We start from the raw sequence: 17,471 nt of genomic DNA, 5'->3' as shown, positions 1-17,471 counted from the left end.
AAATCGTCCCAGTACTTTAGTACTGTACATTTAGTTCTGGAACTAAAGCGGTGCGAAAGGCCCTTATAAAGATAACGATATTAGCATCCACACCAGCGAACGATATCATCTGTTTATTTTAAGCGCATAAGCATGCGTCTGCCAATTCTTGAGCTCGTTACAGCAGGATGGATTCTGATTGGTTGTCAGAATTTATCATTCATCAGCTGGAAAAAAAATCGTTTTGAAAGTGATCACAGCGATATCGTTCCTCTGTATCGTTATCGTTATAGTTGTGGTGTGAACTATGCTATTCTTTAATATTGATAACGATTTTTAGAACTATATCTTTATCGTTATCTTTATAGTTATCGTGCTTGGTGTGAACGGGCCTTCAGGCTCCTGCTCCACTGAACTGCTGCATGAAATCATGCTGGTTCAATTTCCTCCGTTAACATTTAGATGGTATGAAGATGTGTTCCGGAAAACAAGTCTTGCATGAGCTTTCGCCAAGGCCTCTGTGGATTCAGTAATCTGTGAGACTAATGGAGAATTATCACTCGGGTGTTTGCTGACTCTCACTTTCTCGTCCAGTCACCATAGTTACCTGATCTCCCATGACTACAAGTGTTCCATCACCTCAAGGAGTGATGCGTTTATCGTTGTGAAAATTAAACCTGAATAAACATGGTAATATGAGCCAGTTCCCTGTAATACAATAAAAAAACCTTCATTTCGACAGTCTTTTATCCTTTATTTTTATGTTCTGATATTTGTTGTGTCCTCTGGATGATTCTGTTGGGAAAAACAGTCCTGATGTATCTGATCAGATAAGGTCTATCGCAGCTGAAACCATTCACATTGGCATTTCCTGTCAATGTGCTGCACTTCCTGTTATCTTTTTTTTAATGTTTGCAGTGCTTGTTGATATCGACACCTCTCTCTCGGTAGTACAGTTCTTGCGGCCTTATCGCCGAGCTTCTACAAAGGGGTCAGGGGAACAGTATTTCCTCTAGAGAAAGACATATTTCAATTTAAGTATGGTTTATTCATCGAGTTGCCGGGGCAAGGCCGAGTGCTAATGTACCTTCTCTGCAACAGAGCAATGAGGCTTTTACATGTCTCGAATACCTAGCCTTGTAGGAGTTTCAAAGATCCGACTGGCCTTCATTCCCACAAGTGAATTTTCCATGTGTTTGTTTTATTTGAGAGGTTTGTGTCAGTTGAGTAAAACTCTCATTGATTGGGAGGTTCATTACCAGCGTGCTGGAGAGACCATGGCTCAGCAGTTTTCTGATATCCCCCCTCCCATGAGGATGTACAGGCAAAGAAAAACATGTTGACTGCGTTGTTTCCGCATCAGACAACGGATTTAACTGTCAGAAATAGCAGTTAGCCCTTCAGGCGCACCCTTCTGTTTAGTAATTTGATCCGTGTTCAGCTGTTCAGGGGTAAAACACATAGCTCATTGTTACTTTTTGACGTGCACTATGGGATGGTTGTGGGTGACCAGGCAGTTGATGTGTAAATATAAAGAGTGATGTAATTTGGGAGGGTCAAGGAGTTTGGAAGTGAAGTGTTTTAAAAAAATGTGCTTTTGCTCTGAGGATCTTTGTACAGTGGCCCCAAAATGTGTTTGGACACTTAAAATGTCTGAATTTCAGTTAGGGATGCACACACACACACACACACACACACACACACACATATATATATATATATAATTAAAATAAATGTATGATATTAATATTTTTCATAATATTTTTAGCATTTTATTTTAAAGGGCACCTATTATGCCCCTTTTTACAAGATGTAATATTGGACTTGGGTGTCCCCAGAATGTGTCTGTGAAGTTTCAGCCCAAAATACCCAACAGATCATTTATTATAACAGCTGGAAAATTTCATTTTTGGGGTGTGTCTAAAAAAGAGCTGTTTTGGAGTGTATTGCTTTAAATGCAAATGAGCTGCATATTCCCGCCCCGTCTCCAGAAGAAGGCGTCGTGTATACGTCTCTCTGCATTGCATATCTACAGCAATAGACAGCCGGTAGAAGCAACATAACAGCGCAAGAGAACCGGGGTTCAGCTGTACATATGGGAAGCCAAATACACTGAAAATGGGACGAAACAGCGCAATGTTACAGAGATCGCGCTGCGCTGAGGCACGCGACCGCGCTACGAACGGCGCCAAATAAAGTTAATCTCACAAGCGCGGCGCTTATCAGTTAAAAAATACTTCATGTACGCACACAAATACGCTTAAAACACTAAGCACTATAACAATATGACATTCACAAAGGAGTCTGGAGTGATACACGTATTTAGGTCGATTTTGAGGCGCATTACCTTGAAAAATGAATGTAATCCACTGCGTCCTCAGCAGCTCAGATGTTGGGAGAAAATTAAGACTCTTATGTTCATTCTTACATGCAAACACGGAGCATTGGGATTGCTTGCGAGACATTGTTGATGTTACAGCTGCTTGAGCGCGGAAGAAAATGGAGGACAGCGTAGAACCGCTGAGGGCGGAAACTATAGCAATGCAGGGCTGTCAATCAACCCCTGTGGCCCGGCCCTACGCAATGTGACGTCACACTGCGGTGAGAATCAAAACAGCAGGCCTAGTGAGACTGACTTGGTTTAAAGGGGATTAAAAAATGAGGAGTGGGTGGATTTTTATCTAAATTGTAGGGTGGTTGTGTTCACACACTGCCAAAACACATTTGTCCAAATGTTTAATTTGTTGCATTTAAATGAGTTGATTTTTTTTTATTCTTTAGACAAAATGGTCATTTAATATAGCATTTAATTATAAAGTCAAAAATAATTATCGACCAGTATTTTAATATCAGTGCATCCTTACTTTGATCAAAATTTTGAACTTTAGAACTTATCACTTCTGTGTGAAATTTCGGAATCGGCTGAAAATGGCTTAAAATGTTAACATCGGCATCGAGCCGATATGAAAAATTATGCCGATATGCCTTGCCGATAAGACGAGTAACTCACACGTGCTCAAGGTGTGCTAGCGATAAGATCACATCAACAGTGTGGCCATTCCTGAAGCGAACTTTTGCCTGAATGGTGATTAGATTCACTGTTTTGGATCACTACATTTGAGAATGTACGTACAGAATGATGTGTCAGGTGCGCGATAGAGTAATCCGTGCAGCAGCAGCACGGATCCTAATGCCTGTCTGATAAGGTGTTTTATTTATTTAGGGGGTTTATTTACTTGTAATAAAATGAAAGTAAAATACACTTAATAACATTGTGTTTCTGATTAAATAAAGCAGTGATTGATTCTGTTAATTTATCATTTTTCATTACATCTTTATGTGAAATGTTTTGCTTAAAGTGTGCTATCTTTCTTTGAAAGAAATGCCACTGGCTTTGACATTTTGTTATCTAATGGAGTGACATTCATACATTTTTAAGTGTGTTTTAACTTTCCAAAAACTTTCTGGGGACATTTTATTTGCTCTTGCTCATTTTGCCCTTCACACAACCTCACACACAAACACAGGTACAGTAGATTATTACAGCACATCTGATACCTCGGCCCTTTGCCTGATTAGATCCCTGTGGAATACTGCCTCGCACCAAACAGGAAACCAATGACATCACAAATATCCTGTCTTTTTGGAACACAGCCCAGTGACTTCATATTTCTCACACTGCACTGTTCAAAAACCTTCTGTTTGTTAGAGCTAAAGATGGGTTGTATTACATGAATCAATGCAAAAGCTCTTTCAGCTTTGGTGTTGTGCTATAACACTAGTTGTAGCATTGCTCGTGCTCCTAGGCCCTAGAAAGGTCTATGATGGACTTGTATATATTCTCCGAGCTCGTAATCCTCTTAGATAAATAGAAGAGAATTTTTTGCTTGTGAGGTTGTGATTTCCATAGAGGCAGATTCTTTCCACAGAAGCCCATTATTAAGACGTTTATGTTGTGGAAAAGGCAAAAGGATGGTTTCCTGTATTCTGTGAGCCATAAGCTGCAGCACCTGTAACATGTAATTACATTGTGCGCTCATGACAAAAGAAGAATTGCATCGTTGTTGCGCTTTTTACTGAGTGGAATGAAGCCATTTTGTTACATGTGTTTGCTTAAAGATAGCATAGGCTAGCTCAGTGTTTTTCAGCTGAGAAGAGAATCAAAATTTTTGTTTTTTTTCAGTGCAGTCACATCCAGATGCAAGCTCATCCAAAAACACATGGGGTAATAGGATCTCTTGGAGCCCGGCCTGCAGGACAGGACTGTTTTACATTCAGCTCAGAGTCTGTTTTGAAGGAATTTCAGAAGGGTGGATCCACAATTCCTGTCTATGATGATTATATCAAGAACAAGTCTGTCATAGAGCTGGATAATACATTGCATAATGGCCATGATTTTGCTGGTGTATTATAAAATTAAGTAGCATTGTAAATATTTAGATTTTAATGCACTTCAATTTCCTAAATTTTGTGTCATTAGGAGAGTTTTTCTGGATTCTTTGATGGGGGGGAAAAAGTTAAAAAGAACAGCATTTATTCAAAATAGAAATCTTTTGTAACAATATACACTACCGTTCAAAAGTTTGGGGTCAGCACTTTTTTTTGTTGTTGTTGAAAGAGATGAATACTTTTATTCAGCAAGTATGTGTTAAATTGATAAAATGTGATAGTAAAGACTTTTTTTGTTACAAAAAAATTATATTTTGAATAAATGCTGTTCTTTTTTAACTTTTTATTTATCAAAGAATCCTGAAAAAAGTATCACAGGTTCCAAAAAATATTAAACAGTGCAACTGTTTCCAACATTGATAATAAATCAGCATGTTAGAATGATTTCTGAAGGATAATTTCATACTGAAGACTGGAGTAATGATGATGAAAATTCAGCTTTGCCATCACAGGAATAAATTATATTTTAAAGTATATTAAAATAGAAAAAAGTTATTTTAAATTGTAATATTATTTCACAATATTGCTGTTGTTACTGTGTTTTTGATCAAATAAATGCAGCCTTGATGAGCATAAGAGACTTTAAAAAAAAAAAACATTAAAAGATCCCAAACTTATATATAAAAATTTTTTTCATTTACTTCTTTTTGTGCATTTAAAACTAATTATTTAGCGCATCTGAAACCCTGCCCAATTTCTGCTAATGAAAATAAGGCATGTGGCTGCCTCCAGTAATTTGTGTTGTCGCCTGTGCAGATGTTTTGATTGCTGTGTTTTTTAACTCAATTAGATAAACATTATTTAGACCCGCAGTGTTCGCCTGTCTCTCCTGTCGATCTGCAGAGTGGTTTTCCTATGTTGATTTTAGCCGCTTCATGTCATTTTTGTCTATGTCGGATGATTGTTGTCTTTGGAGGTGTGTGATGTTATTCAGTTTTTTCAGAGGAGTCTAATGTCATATAAATCTGTCAGCAGAAACATGGAAGTACATACCACTCTTTCTGCAGATCAAATTGCTCGTGGAGAACAACTAAAAGTACCTCTAACACATCATAAGTTTATTGTAGCGGGGTGAATTATGCACCAAAGTTAATTTCTTCTTATTAGGTGTTTGTTCAGATAATCAACTGTGGGCAAAAGCTATAATAATAGTGATTGCTATAGAAAACGCCACTAATTAGTAAAATATTATCTTCCATGCAAATCTTGATTTTGTTTGTACATCTGTTCCATTTTTTCAGAAAATATGAGATGGCAGTGTATGCAACAAGTCTGACAGCTGCTCTTTGTTTCGTACGATATGTTTTCGGTTGGCAGCTGGCAAGTATGCGAGAAATGTAGCCAACGTCACACCCCCAGCAGATTAAACAGTCGCACACCTGGAGGATAACTGTCCGGTAGCCGCCTGTCATTCCCGTTGCCCTCGTTTTCACTCTCTTCACGGCGGAGTCGTCTGCACTTGTGTTTTTTCTTGATTTTAATGGTTACAGACTTAGGCAGCGGTGTCAAAATTTATGAGGGACTCGTCCCTCAGGGAAGGACAAGGAGAGAATAAGACGGCAAGAGAGAAGGTGTGTGTGTGCGAAGCAAAGAATAAGTAAGCGAGATAAGGACAGGCAACGCTATGAATCTCCTGAGCAGAAACCTCCACATAAGGCAGTTTGATTGGCGGCAAGTGGGTGTGAGGAAATGAATCATCCAGTCTCTGTTTAAAAAAAAAATAATTCTTTTCGGCTTTTCTTCATCCTCCTCCTCATCAAGCCTTTAGCCTCCCAGCCATTTTTATTGGGCCGTTAAAGAGGTCATTAGGGAAAAACAGCCTTCACTGTCACTTTTTCCTGTCCTTCCAAGGATCTAAACCGTAGATGTTCACTAGATCACAGCAGTGTAGCACATACAGTGTGCTGGAACATAATTATATTGGCATCAAGAGTGAGGAGGATGAGATTAGCTTTGTTCCGAAACATATTGAGCTACCTACCTAGACCATATTTTTAGGCATCATCTTCTGAAGGCCGCCCCAAAAGGTAGGCAGTACGATGTTGACTTTTAAGATACCACGTTTTGGCCTTCTTATTATTCAAAGATGAGACTGAATGTATCCTTCGTTGAGAATGCAGTCCCAGAATGAAAATTAGTACTTTTATTCAACAAACGTTAAATTGACCAAAGTTGCGAAAAGTTTTAGTTTTTTGTTTTTTCAAATAAATGCTGTTAATTTCAACTTCTATTCATCAAAAAAATCCTGAAACAAATTAATCACGGTTTCCACAAAAATATTAATAATAATTTCTGGAGCCACCAAATCAGCATATTAAAATCATTTCTGAAGGATTATGTGACACTGAAGACTGGAGTAATGATGCTGAAAATTCAGCTTTGTCATCAAAGGAATAAATTTCATTTTAAAATATATTTATTGACCAAGGATGGCGGCACGTTCACACGCTGCGGCTTCTCTCTCTCCCGACAGAAAGGTGTTTTCGTGCTTTTTGTCTTGTGAGTCGCAGTGTTTTTGTACGTATTCGTCGCGTCTATCTGTCTCTAAGCGCGCATACAGTCGTGAGTTTCTGCTCGATGTCGGCAGAACCACATTTTTAGAGTTAAACTCTGCGCACGCCGAAGAGCTGTTTTTAAAATTCTACAATGATTTTAAAAAACTGCGCTGGTATCGGATCGATCTATCGGTATCGGCAGATACTCCGAGTGTTTGGTATAGGATCGGTATCGGTTCTGAAAAAGTGGTATCGAGCCAGCCCTACACAGAACACAGGGATTGCTAACGAGACATTGTTGACATTACAGCTGCTCGAGTGCGCAGAAAATGGAGGGCAGCATGCAACCAAACACAAACCGCTGAGGGCGGAAACTATAGCAATGCAGGGCTGTCAATCAACCCCTGTGGCCCGGCCCTACGCAATGTGACGTCACACTGCGGTGAGAATCAAAACAGCAGGCCTAGTGAGACTGACTTGGTTTAAAGGGGATTAAAAAATGAGGAGTGGGTGGATTTTTATCTAAATTGTAGGGTGGTTGTGTTCACACACTGCCAAAACACATTTGTCCAAATGTTTAATTTGTTGCATTTAAATGAGTTGATTTTTTTTTATTCTTTAGACAAAATGGTCATTTAATATAGCATTTAATTATAAAGTCAAAAATAATTATCGACCAGTATTTTAATATCAGTGCATCCTTACTTTGATCAAAATTTTGAACTTTAGAACTTATCACTTCTGTGTGAAATTTCGGAATCGGCTGAAAATGGCTTAAAATGTTAACATCGGCATCGAGCCGATATGAAAAATTATGCCGATATGCCTTGCCGATAAGACGAGTAACTCACACGTGCTCAAGGTGTGCTAGCGATAAGATCACATCAACAGTGTGGCCATTCCTGAAGCGAACTTTTGCCTGAATGGTGATTAGATTCACTGTTTTGGATCACTACATTTGAGAATGTACGTACAGAATGATGTGTCAGGTGCGCGATAGAGTAATCCGTGCAGCAGCAGCACGGATCCTAATGCCTGTCTGATAAGGTGTTTTATTTATTTAGGGGGTTTATTTACTTGTAATAAAATGAAAGTAAAATACACTTAATAACATTGTGTTTCTGATTAAATAAAGCAGTGATTGATTCTGTTAATTTATCATTTTTCATTACATCTTTATGTGAAATGTTTTGCTTAAAGTGTGCTATCTTTCTTTGAAAGAAATGCCACTGGCTTTGACATTTTGTTATCTAATGGAGTGACATTCATACATTTTTAAGTGTGTTTTAACTTTCCAAAAACTTTCTGGGGACATTTTATTTGCTCTTGCTCATTTTGCCCTTCACACAACCTCACACACAAACACAGGTACAGTAGATTATTACAGCACATCTGATACCTCGGCCCTTTGCCTGATTAGATCCCTGTGGAATACTGCCTCGCACCAAACAGGAAACCAATGACATCACAAATATCCTGTCTTTTTGGAACACAGCCCAGTGACTTCATATTTCTCACACTGCACTGTTCAAAAACCTTCTGTTTGTTAGAGCTAAAGATGGGTTGTATTACATGAATCAATGCAAAAGCTCTTTCAGCTTTGGTGTTGTGCTATAACACTAGTTGTAGCATTGCTCGTGCTCCTAGGCCCTAGAAAGGTCTATGATGGACTTGTATATATTCTCCGAGCTCGTAATCCTCTTAGATAAATAGAAGAGAATTTTTTGCTTGTGAGGTTGTGATTTCCATAGAGGCAGATTCTTTCCACAGAAGCCCATTATTAAGACGTTTATGTTGTGGAAAAGGCAAAAGGATGGTTTCCTGTATTCTGTGAGCCATAAGCTGCAGCACCTGTAACATGTAATTACATTGTGCGCTCATGACAAAAGAAGAATTGCATCGTTGTTGCGCTTTTTACTGAGTGGAATGAAGCCATTTTGTTACATGTGTTTGCTTAAAGATAGCATAGGCTAGCTCAGTGTTTTTCAGCTGAGAAGAGAATCAAAATTTTTGTTTTTTTTCAGTGCAGTCACATCCAGATGCAAGCTCATCCAAAAACACATGGGGTAATAGGATCTCTTGGAGCCCGGCCTGCAGGACAGGACTGTTTTACATTCAGCTCAGAGTCTGTTTTGAAGGAATTTCAGAAGGGTGGATCCACAATTCCTGTCTATGATGATTATATCAAGAACAAGTCTGTCATAGAGCTGGATAATACATTGCATAATGGCCATGATTTTGCTGGTGTATTATAAAATTAAGTAGCATTGTAAATATTTAGATTTTAATGCACTTCAATTTCCTAAATTTTGTGTCATTAGGAGAGTTTTTCTGGATTCTTTGATGGGGGGGAAAAAGTTAAAAAGAACAGCATTTATTCAAAATAGAAATCTTTTGTAACAATATACACTACCGTTCAAAAGTTTGGGGTCAGCACTTTTTTTTGTTGTTGTTGAAAGAGATGAATACTTTTATTCAGCAAGTATGTGTTAAATTGATAAAATGTGATAGTAAAGACTTTTTTTGTTACAAAAAAATTATATTTTGAATAAATGCTGTTCTTTTTTAACTTTTTATTTATCAAAGAATCCTGAAAAAAGTATCACAGGTTCCAAAAAATATTAAACAGTGCAACTGTTTCCAACATTGATAATAAATCAGCATGTTAGAATGATTTCTGAAGGATAATTTCATACTGAAGACTGGAGTAATGATGATGAAAATTCAGCTTTGCCATCACAGGAATAAATTATATTTTAAAGTATATTAAAATAGAAAAAAGTTATTTTAAATTGTAATATTATTTCACAATATTGCTGTTGTTACTGTGTTTTTGATCAAATAAATGCAGCCTTGATGAGCATAAGAGACTTTAAAAAAAAAAAACATTAAAATTTTTTTTCATTTACTTCTTTTTGTGCATTTAAAACTAATTATTTAGCGCATCTGAAACCCTGCCCAATTTCTGCTAATGAAAATAAGGCATGTGGCTGCCTCCAGTAATTTGTGTTGTCGCCTGTGCAGATGTTTTGATTGCTGTGTTTTTTAACTCAATTAGATAAACATTATTTAGACCCGCAGTGTTCGCCTGTCTCTCCTGTCGATCTGCAGAGTGGTTTTCCTATGTTGATTTTAGCCGCTTCATGTCATTTTTGTCTATGTCGGATGATTGTTGTCTTTGGAGGTGTGTGATGTTATTCAGTTTTTTCAGAGGAGTCTAATGTCATATAAATCTGTCAGCAGAAACATGGAAGTACATACCACTCTTTCTGCAGATCAAATTGCTCGTGGAGAACAACTAAAAGTACCTCTAACACATCATAAGTTTATTGTAGCGGGGTGAATTATGCACCAAAGTTAATTTCTTCTTATTAGGTGTTTGTTCAGATAATCAACTGTGGGCAAAAGCTATAATAATAGTGATTGCTATAGAAAACGCCACTAATTAGTAAAATATTATCTTCCATGCAAATCTTGATTTTGTTTGTACATCTGTTCCATTTTTTCAGAAAATATGAGATGGCAGTGTATGCAACAAGTCTGACAGCTGCTCTTTGTTTCGTACGATATGTTTTCGGTTGGCAGCTGGCAAGTATGCGAGAAATGTAGCCAACGTCACACCCCCAGCAGATTAAACAGTCGCACACCTGGAGGATAACTGTCCGGTAGCCGCCTGTCATTCCCGTTGCCCTCGTTTTCACTCTCTTCACGGCGGAGTCGTCTGCACTTGTGTTTTTTCTTGATTTTAATGGTTACAGACTTAGGCAGCGGTGTCAAAATTTATGAGGGACTCGTCCCTCAGGGAAGGACAAGGAGAGAATAAGACGGCAAGAGAGAAGGTGTGTGTGTGCGAAGCAAAGAATAAGTAAGCGAGATAAGGACAGGCAACGCTATGAATCTCCTGAGCAGAAACCTCCACATAAGGCAGTTTGATTGGCGGCAAGTGGGTGTGAGGAAATGAATCATCCAGTCTCTGTTTAAAAAAAAAATAATTCTTTTCGGCTTTTCTTCATCCTCCTCCTCATCAAGCCTTTAGCCTCCCAGCCATTTTTATTGGGCCGTTAAAGAGGTCATTTGGGAAAATAGCCTTCACTGTCACTTTTTCCTGTCCTTCCAAGGATCTAAACCGTAGATGTTCACTAGATCACAGCAGTGTAGCACATACAGTGTGCTGGAACATAATTATATTGGCATCAAGAGTGAGGAGGATGAGATTAGCTTTGTTCCGAAACATATTGAGCTACCTACCTAGACCATATTTTTAGGCATCATCTTCTGAAGGCCGCCCCAAAAGGTAGGCAGTACGATGTTGACTTTTAAGATACCACGTTTTGGCCTTCTTATTATTCAAAGATGAGACTGAATGTATCCTTCGTTGAGAATGCAGTCCCAGAATGAAAATTAGTACTTTTATTCAACAAACGTTAAATTGACCAAAGTTGCGAAAAGTTTTAGTTTTTTGTTTTTTCAAATAAATGCTGTTAATTTCAACTTCTATTCATCAAAAAAATCCTGAAAAAAATTAATCACGGTTTCCACAAAAATATTAATAATAATTTCTGGAGCCACCAAATCAGCATATTAAAATCATTTCTGAAGGATTATGTGACACTGAAGACTGGAGTAATGATGCTGAAAATTCAGCTTTGTCATCAAAGGAATAAATTTCATTTTAAAATATATTTATTGACCAAGGATGGCGGCACGTTCACACGCTGCGGCTTCTCTCTCTCCCGACAGAAAGGTGTTTTCGTGCTTTTTGTCTTGTGAGTCGCAGTGTTTTTGTACGTATTCGTCGCGTCTATCTGTCTCTAAGCGCGCATACAGTCGTGAGTTTCTGCTCGATGTCGGCAGAACCACATTTTTAGAGTTAAACCCAAGGGTCTGAGAGTAACGCAATTTCAATTCTCTGTGTGTATGTGCTGTACATGTGGAAGAATTGACAATAAAACAGACTTGACTTGACTTGACTATTCAAATAGAAAAAGTTATTTTAAATTGTAATAATATTTCACAATATGGCTTCTGTATTTTTATTTCAATAAAAGTAATTTAAAGTAATTCATTATAATAATTGAAATTGTCATTTTCTGTTATGTTTGTGTGTGATAGATGGATGCTTTTATTTTATTAAGTACCAAAAATATCAGTAAAAAAATCTATATAATTAAAATGGCATGTTTTGCGGTATTTTAAAAATTCATATCATAGCAAAAATAAACACCGGTATTCGGTATGAACCGGTATACCGCCCAGCACTAGCATGTTTTACATTATGTGTGGTTGTGCTGTATATTTTAATATAGTAGTTTTAGTAGTTATAGTAGTTTTGCGTTGTTAGCTTAGCAACATACTAACATTAAATAAACTCCGTTGGAATCATTTGTTTGTTCTGCTCACAAGAAGCGCTATTTGTGTGTTTTTCGGCATTTAAAGTCTGAAATAAGTTTTCATTTCATTTATTATTCTACCTTAAAAGGCAGCTGCCTATGTAGGCAGTAGACAGCAAGGCGGCTCGCTAGGTTTTGTAACAGAACTATTGATTCATTGTAGCTCTCTCATGTAGTTATTCTGTCACTTGTGAGTCTCCACCACTCTCTCATTATGCACCAGATCTTTTCTTAATTTCCGTGCAAATGTGACAGCCCAGTCGCCTAATGCTTTGTGACAAGTCACAAAACCTTGTTACATTAATCATTGCAGGATTTGTTCTCCGTCACCCACACCGTCCGGATGGTTTCCTCGAAGATCTGCCCAAAAACACCTTACCTAACCATTTTCTGAAAAAACATGAAATGTTTTCTAAACCAAAAATGGATTTCCTGAATAAAAGAGGAGGTGTGGTGTCAGTTTAGTATTATAATCTGCTTAAGCAAAGAGGCGATTGTGATTTATTAGTTTTTTATGTTTATAAGATTATTTGCAAATTTGTGACGGTCCCTTTCTCTTGCAGGCGACATCACTCAGAAAGGATATGAGAAGAAGAGGTCAAAACTGCTCGGGGCGTATCTGCCCCACCCTCCAGGTAAGAGCCCCAACTCTCAGCTCTCATTTAGGGGGTCACAGAGTGCGTTTGTACCCACAGGTTTAAACAGCTGACTGAACCAGCTTTTCTGCAGCAGATGGGTTTGCCTTCCCTTCTTCTCTCATTTAAACAGATCCTAAAAACATGCGATGGGAATCTGTTTCCTGTGGGCTAATATTCTAGACATTAAGATCTCAACAGATGGATTTCACAGTCGCTCTGTCATACTTAAGCAAGCAGTGACTTTTATAGGGCATCCTAGGCTGCATTACTATGCGGATGGTAAGGTTGCACACTTATATATCCACCGTTATGCAGGCATATGGGGTTTAACTGCCCATTTTATTATTTGACCGGATATCTGATTTAGAAACATTCAAAAGATGTATAAAATTTTTATTTTATATACATCATATACGTGGAAGAAGATACAATATTTGCCAGATAAAGGTTAACAAATTAGAGTTGGTTGACAGTCTAAATGCAGCCTTAAAATCTGAAGCTCCAACAGCTCTATTTTGTCTTTTTACTCCTATGAAAATCTTATTTGGAAAGCAAGGCCATCCACAACCCGGTCCGGCTCCAGACTTAATCAGTCTGTTTGCCCGCTTTTTCTTCAGTGCTGCTTTAATATGTGCTGATAAGTGACTGTAGGCGCCAGAATTAAGAGGCTCCTCTAAGCTTCATAAAAGGTGCTTAGAACTTTTTTCTCTCATTTCACTGAACTGAAACAACCCCTTCTTATGAATATAAGTGGGAAGAAAATCTAATGTTCAGTGTTGCTTTTCAATAAGGGATACCACAGTTGATCACTCGTTTAAGTGCACTTAAAGTAAATACTTTGCATTTAGACTATCGATAAAATGCAGAGAGTCACTGCTGATCAAGCGTCTCCAGCTTTAGATGGCATTAGTCTTTAAAAGCACGCCGGCATTATTGAAATGAAGTGCTCGGTAGAGTAATTGCTTGGTGTCAAAGAACATTTTAAGAAATGCTTTTTTCAAGATGAGGTGATTTCTTTTCTTTTACAGTTATCCCAGACAGGTATTCACAATATATTTAGACAAGTTTAGTAGTGTGTAAAACAAGCCTTGTTACTGATTTTTTTGTTTTTGTATTTTATATTTTAAAGTGACCTTTTTGAAGGCAAATTGAAAGCAAACGCATAAATATCAAGTTATATATCTTCAAATGGTTGAAAAAATATTAAGATGTCATATTTTTAGCTATATCACCCAGCCCTACCAATAAAGGTAGTACTGTTTTTATAGTTTGGTAAGAATTTATGTAACTTTTGAAGGTCTCTTGATTTGTGCTCGCCGTGTCTGGCTGAATTGTTGATTAGCACAGCTTCTGTTGCCATAGCAACAGGCAGCCCGCATGTTCCTAGTCTGGCTCCCGGTGAAAAAAAAAAATGACATCATGTTCGGGCACAAAGCATGTATCGTAGACTGTGGCGTGAAGAGCAGCATGCGCCAGACTCAACGCGACGACTCCATTCCTGCGGGAACTGGTGTTTTTTAACAGTCCCGTAAAGGCATGAACTTGCGTTTAACCATATCTTCGTTTACATACTGGAGCAAGGGAACGTGGCACAGTGACACCTCCCTCAATGTCTGCTTGATTTTGTTTGTATGTGTCTCCTAGTTTTTAAGAGCATCAGGTTACCAGCACAGAGGAGAGATTGTCTCCGTCGCTGCCTTTGACTGAATGACAGCCGTACTTAGATTGTTAACCCTCGGCTTTTTAGTAGGAGGAAGACTGTGTGTTCATTGTACTTGAGTCAGAAAAGCACCATCACATCCTCCGCTGCATGAGCTGGTGCATGATTCTGACTTAACCTGCTGTCTCACCTTCTGCCTTATTGAATAAATAAGTCCACCCACTGATGTCTTTGGCTATGTCAGCACAGGGCCAAAGTTGATTTCTTCGGCCTGCATGCATAGCTCTTGGCTGGAACGCCGAACGCAACCTGGGCCATCTTACGTGTCCTAAAATCTGCCAGGAGGAGCAGAGTAGTTCTAAGCTCTCTGCTCCGAATCCAAGACAACAAAGAACAACAGAACAGAACAGAACAGAGCTGGCTCATCACAAGAGCCGTTGATATGAGTCATAGCCGACCAATCGCTGCTGTGTGTGCCTGGAATTAAATATTTTATCTATTCTTAATTAGGGCTGCACTGGCATAGACATTTTGGCAGATATGGATCATCTATATATGGCCACATGGAATCTGCAGCCACAAAACTCACAGAAAGCTCCACAGATTTCCACAGAATTTGAAAATGTTATTCATAAAATCAGAAAATTCTCTGCTCTGCAGAGTTTTCTTCAAAATTTGTTAAGAAATGTATATAGGTCTGCCAATGTTTACATTATTTTGTATTTTTGCATTGCTTTTATTTCATTTTATTTTACACTTTCACACAAGTGAAATCAAGCGTCAAAACATAATGTATAGTAGAAAGGTTAACTTAACTATTTTGCACTTTGGTTGCCATTGAAAAAGAATATACCGTTTAAATTGGATAAAATAAGATATTATCCTTCAATAACTGGATAGTTAATATGTTTGTCAGTGTTTGTAAATTATTGTTTTTTGGATTGCGTTTGTTTTGTTTTGCTTGTTTGTATAGTTTTGTATGTCTTTTTTTTATTTTTTGTATTATTATTTTATTTTTTTATTTTTTTGCATTGCTTGTGCTTTGCTTGTGTTTTGTTTTCTTTGGAATTTTGCACATCTCCAAGCAAAATCTATCATAAAACATTATAATGTAGAAACATTAAATAACTGTTTAGCATGTTCAGATATTGTCATTAAAAAAAAAAAAGATTCTCTTTCCAATAATTAATAAAACCAATATTATTGGTTAGAAATAATATATTGTGCAACTCAATTACTGCTGTATCAAAAACCAACAAACATTTAGGTCTGAAGGGGTGAGAGATCCAAAAAAAGAAGATGACAATATGTTAGAAAGAAAAGCTGCACAGAACTTAGAATGAGACAAGAAAGTAGGTTGCCAATGAGAAATTGAAAGAAGGAAACGCTAATTAAAATGAGAACAAATTAGGGTATGTCTTAGCCCATCTGTGAGGGGGAGTGTTACAGGAAGAGATCAATGAAGTGGATATGTAATAAATAAATCCCTGGCTGAGACATGTAATTGTCCCTCTCTTGCTCTCTTTGTGTCCTTTAGGGCTGGAGGCGTCCATGGCACACGAGCGCAGACCGCCTATGGCGCCCTCTGCTTCACGATACCACCGTAGACGCTCCTCCGGCACCCGTGATGAACGTTACCGATCAGGTGAGTCAGCGGCAGGACTGCAGCAGGGAGTTTATTCCTGCAGTGCAATGACAGATCCCTCATGATTGTTACACTGGACTGATGGGAAATATAGCTGCCCAGAATTCCTGTACCACAATAATAGTTCTGCAGCAAGTAAACAAGAGAAAAAGGTAACAAAACTGATAAAGGGGATTCATTCTGTAATATTTATCTCCACTGTGAGTTTTCTGGGCTCATAATATCAATTTCTTTAAATACCCTTAAAACAAAATCCAGATAATTTAGCTATTTATACCATATATTACTGCAAAACTGAATGTTTTATGAATTTAACAATTGTTGACACAAAAATAGGTATGTCAAGGAAAAAAAAGAAATAAATAATATATTTTTTCTTTAATACTAAAATAAAGAAAACAAACACTTTTTTAATGGTAATGGAATAAATTCATGACATTTTAACAGGCTCAATGTCAAAAAATGTGTCGTAAATGTAAAAATGTATATATAAATATATGTGTGTGTGTATACACAACAACATATAGCATATAAAATGTATTTAAATAATTTAAAACAGAGTGTGTGTTTGGGTGGCAGATTATGGATTGTTTATCCCTGAATATGTCTCTGGACTCCTCCCTCTGGGCAAATACATACAAATATTGATATATGATATGTGTGTGAGAGAGATTTATCTGCTATGAGCTGTACACATTAAAATTGTATCTGTCTTTGTCCTGTCTCTGGATGTCCTTTAGACAGCCACACATTCAAAATAAAGAGATGAGAGATTAAAAAATAGGGTTCAGTAGTCATGTGATATGTCAAAAATATCTTATCGATAATCGCCTTTAAAAATATTGCGATATCCGATAATATCGTCTACCTAAGCCCCGCCCCCACCAAAACAACATTGCTGACATGCACCATAAACACACACCATGTTCAGTTTGGTCTTAATTATTGCCACAAAGTTTGGTTTTACTTTTCTTAGTTTGTGCTTAAACTAACAGAAAACATTAGCTTTGCTGTTATTTTGGTGTTGCTAATAATTTCCACTCTGTTCTTATCAAATTTGTGTTTGAAATGAATTTCGTTTTGTGAGGAGAACTGTTGAGGAAAAATAATAGAACCCAATTTTAAGTTCACCATGGTGAAGTTGGACATTCTGGTGGTGATTGTAAGAATGATAAATGCATGTTGATGTCATATAATAATGTCTTTAATAAAATA

General features: G+C 37.5%; 1 protein-coding gene across 1 annotated transcript in view; it reads left to right on the top strand.

Moving 5' to 3' along the window:
• Nucleotides 1-17,471, top strand: part of LOC107663599 (disco-interacting protein 2 homolog C-like) — a 132,481-nt gene that overhangs the window by 59,826 nt on the left and 55,184 nt on the right. Inside the window, 2 exon segments of the mRNA XM_016453838.1 lie at nt 12,877-12,948; nt 16,149-16,256. Of these exon segments, the coding sequence (XP_016309324.1) occupies nt 12,877-12,948; nt 16,149-16,256 (180 nt within the window).

Source organism: Sinocyclocheilus anshuiensis, unplaced genomic scaffold (assembly GCF_001515605.1).
Source record: "Sinocyclocheilus anshuiensis isolate Anshui unplaced genomic scaffold, SAMN03320099.WGS_v1.1 scaffold928, whole genome shotgun sequence".
NCBI classification, from domain to species: Eukaryota; Metazoa; Chordata; class Actinopteri; order Cypriniformes; family Cyprinidae; genus Sinocyclocheilus; species Sinocyclocheilus anshuiensis.
The sequence above is the reverse complement of the archived record's forward strand: the minus strand, read 5'-3'. Positions and strand labels throughout refer to the sequence as shown.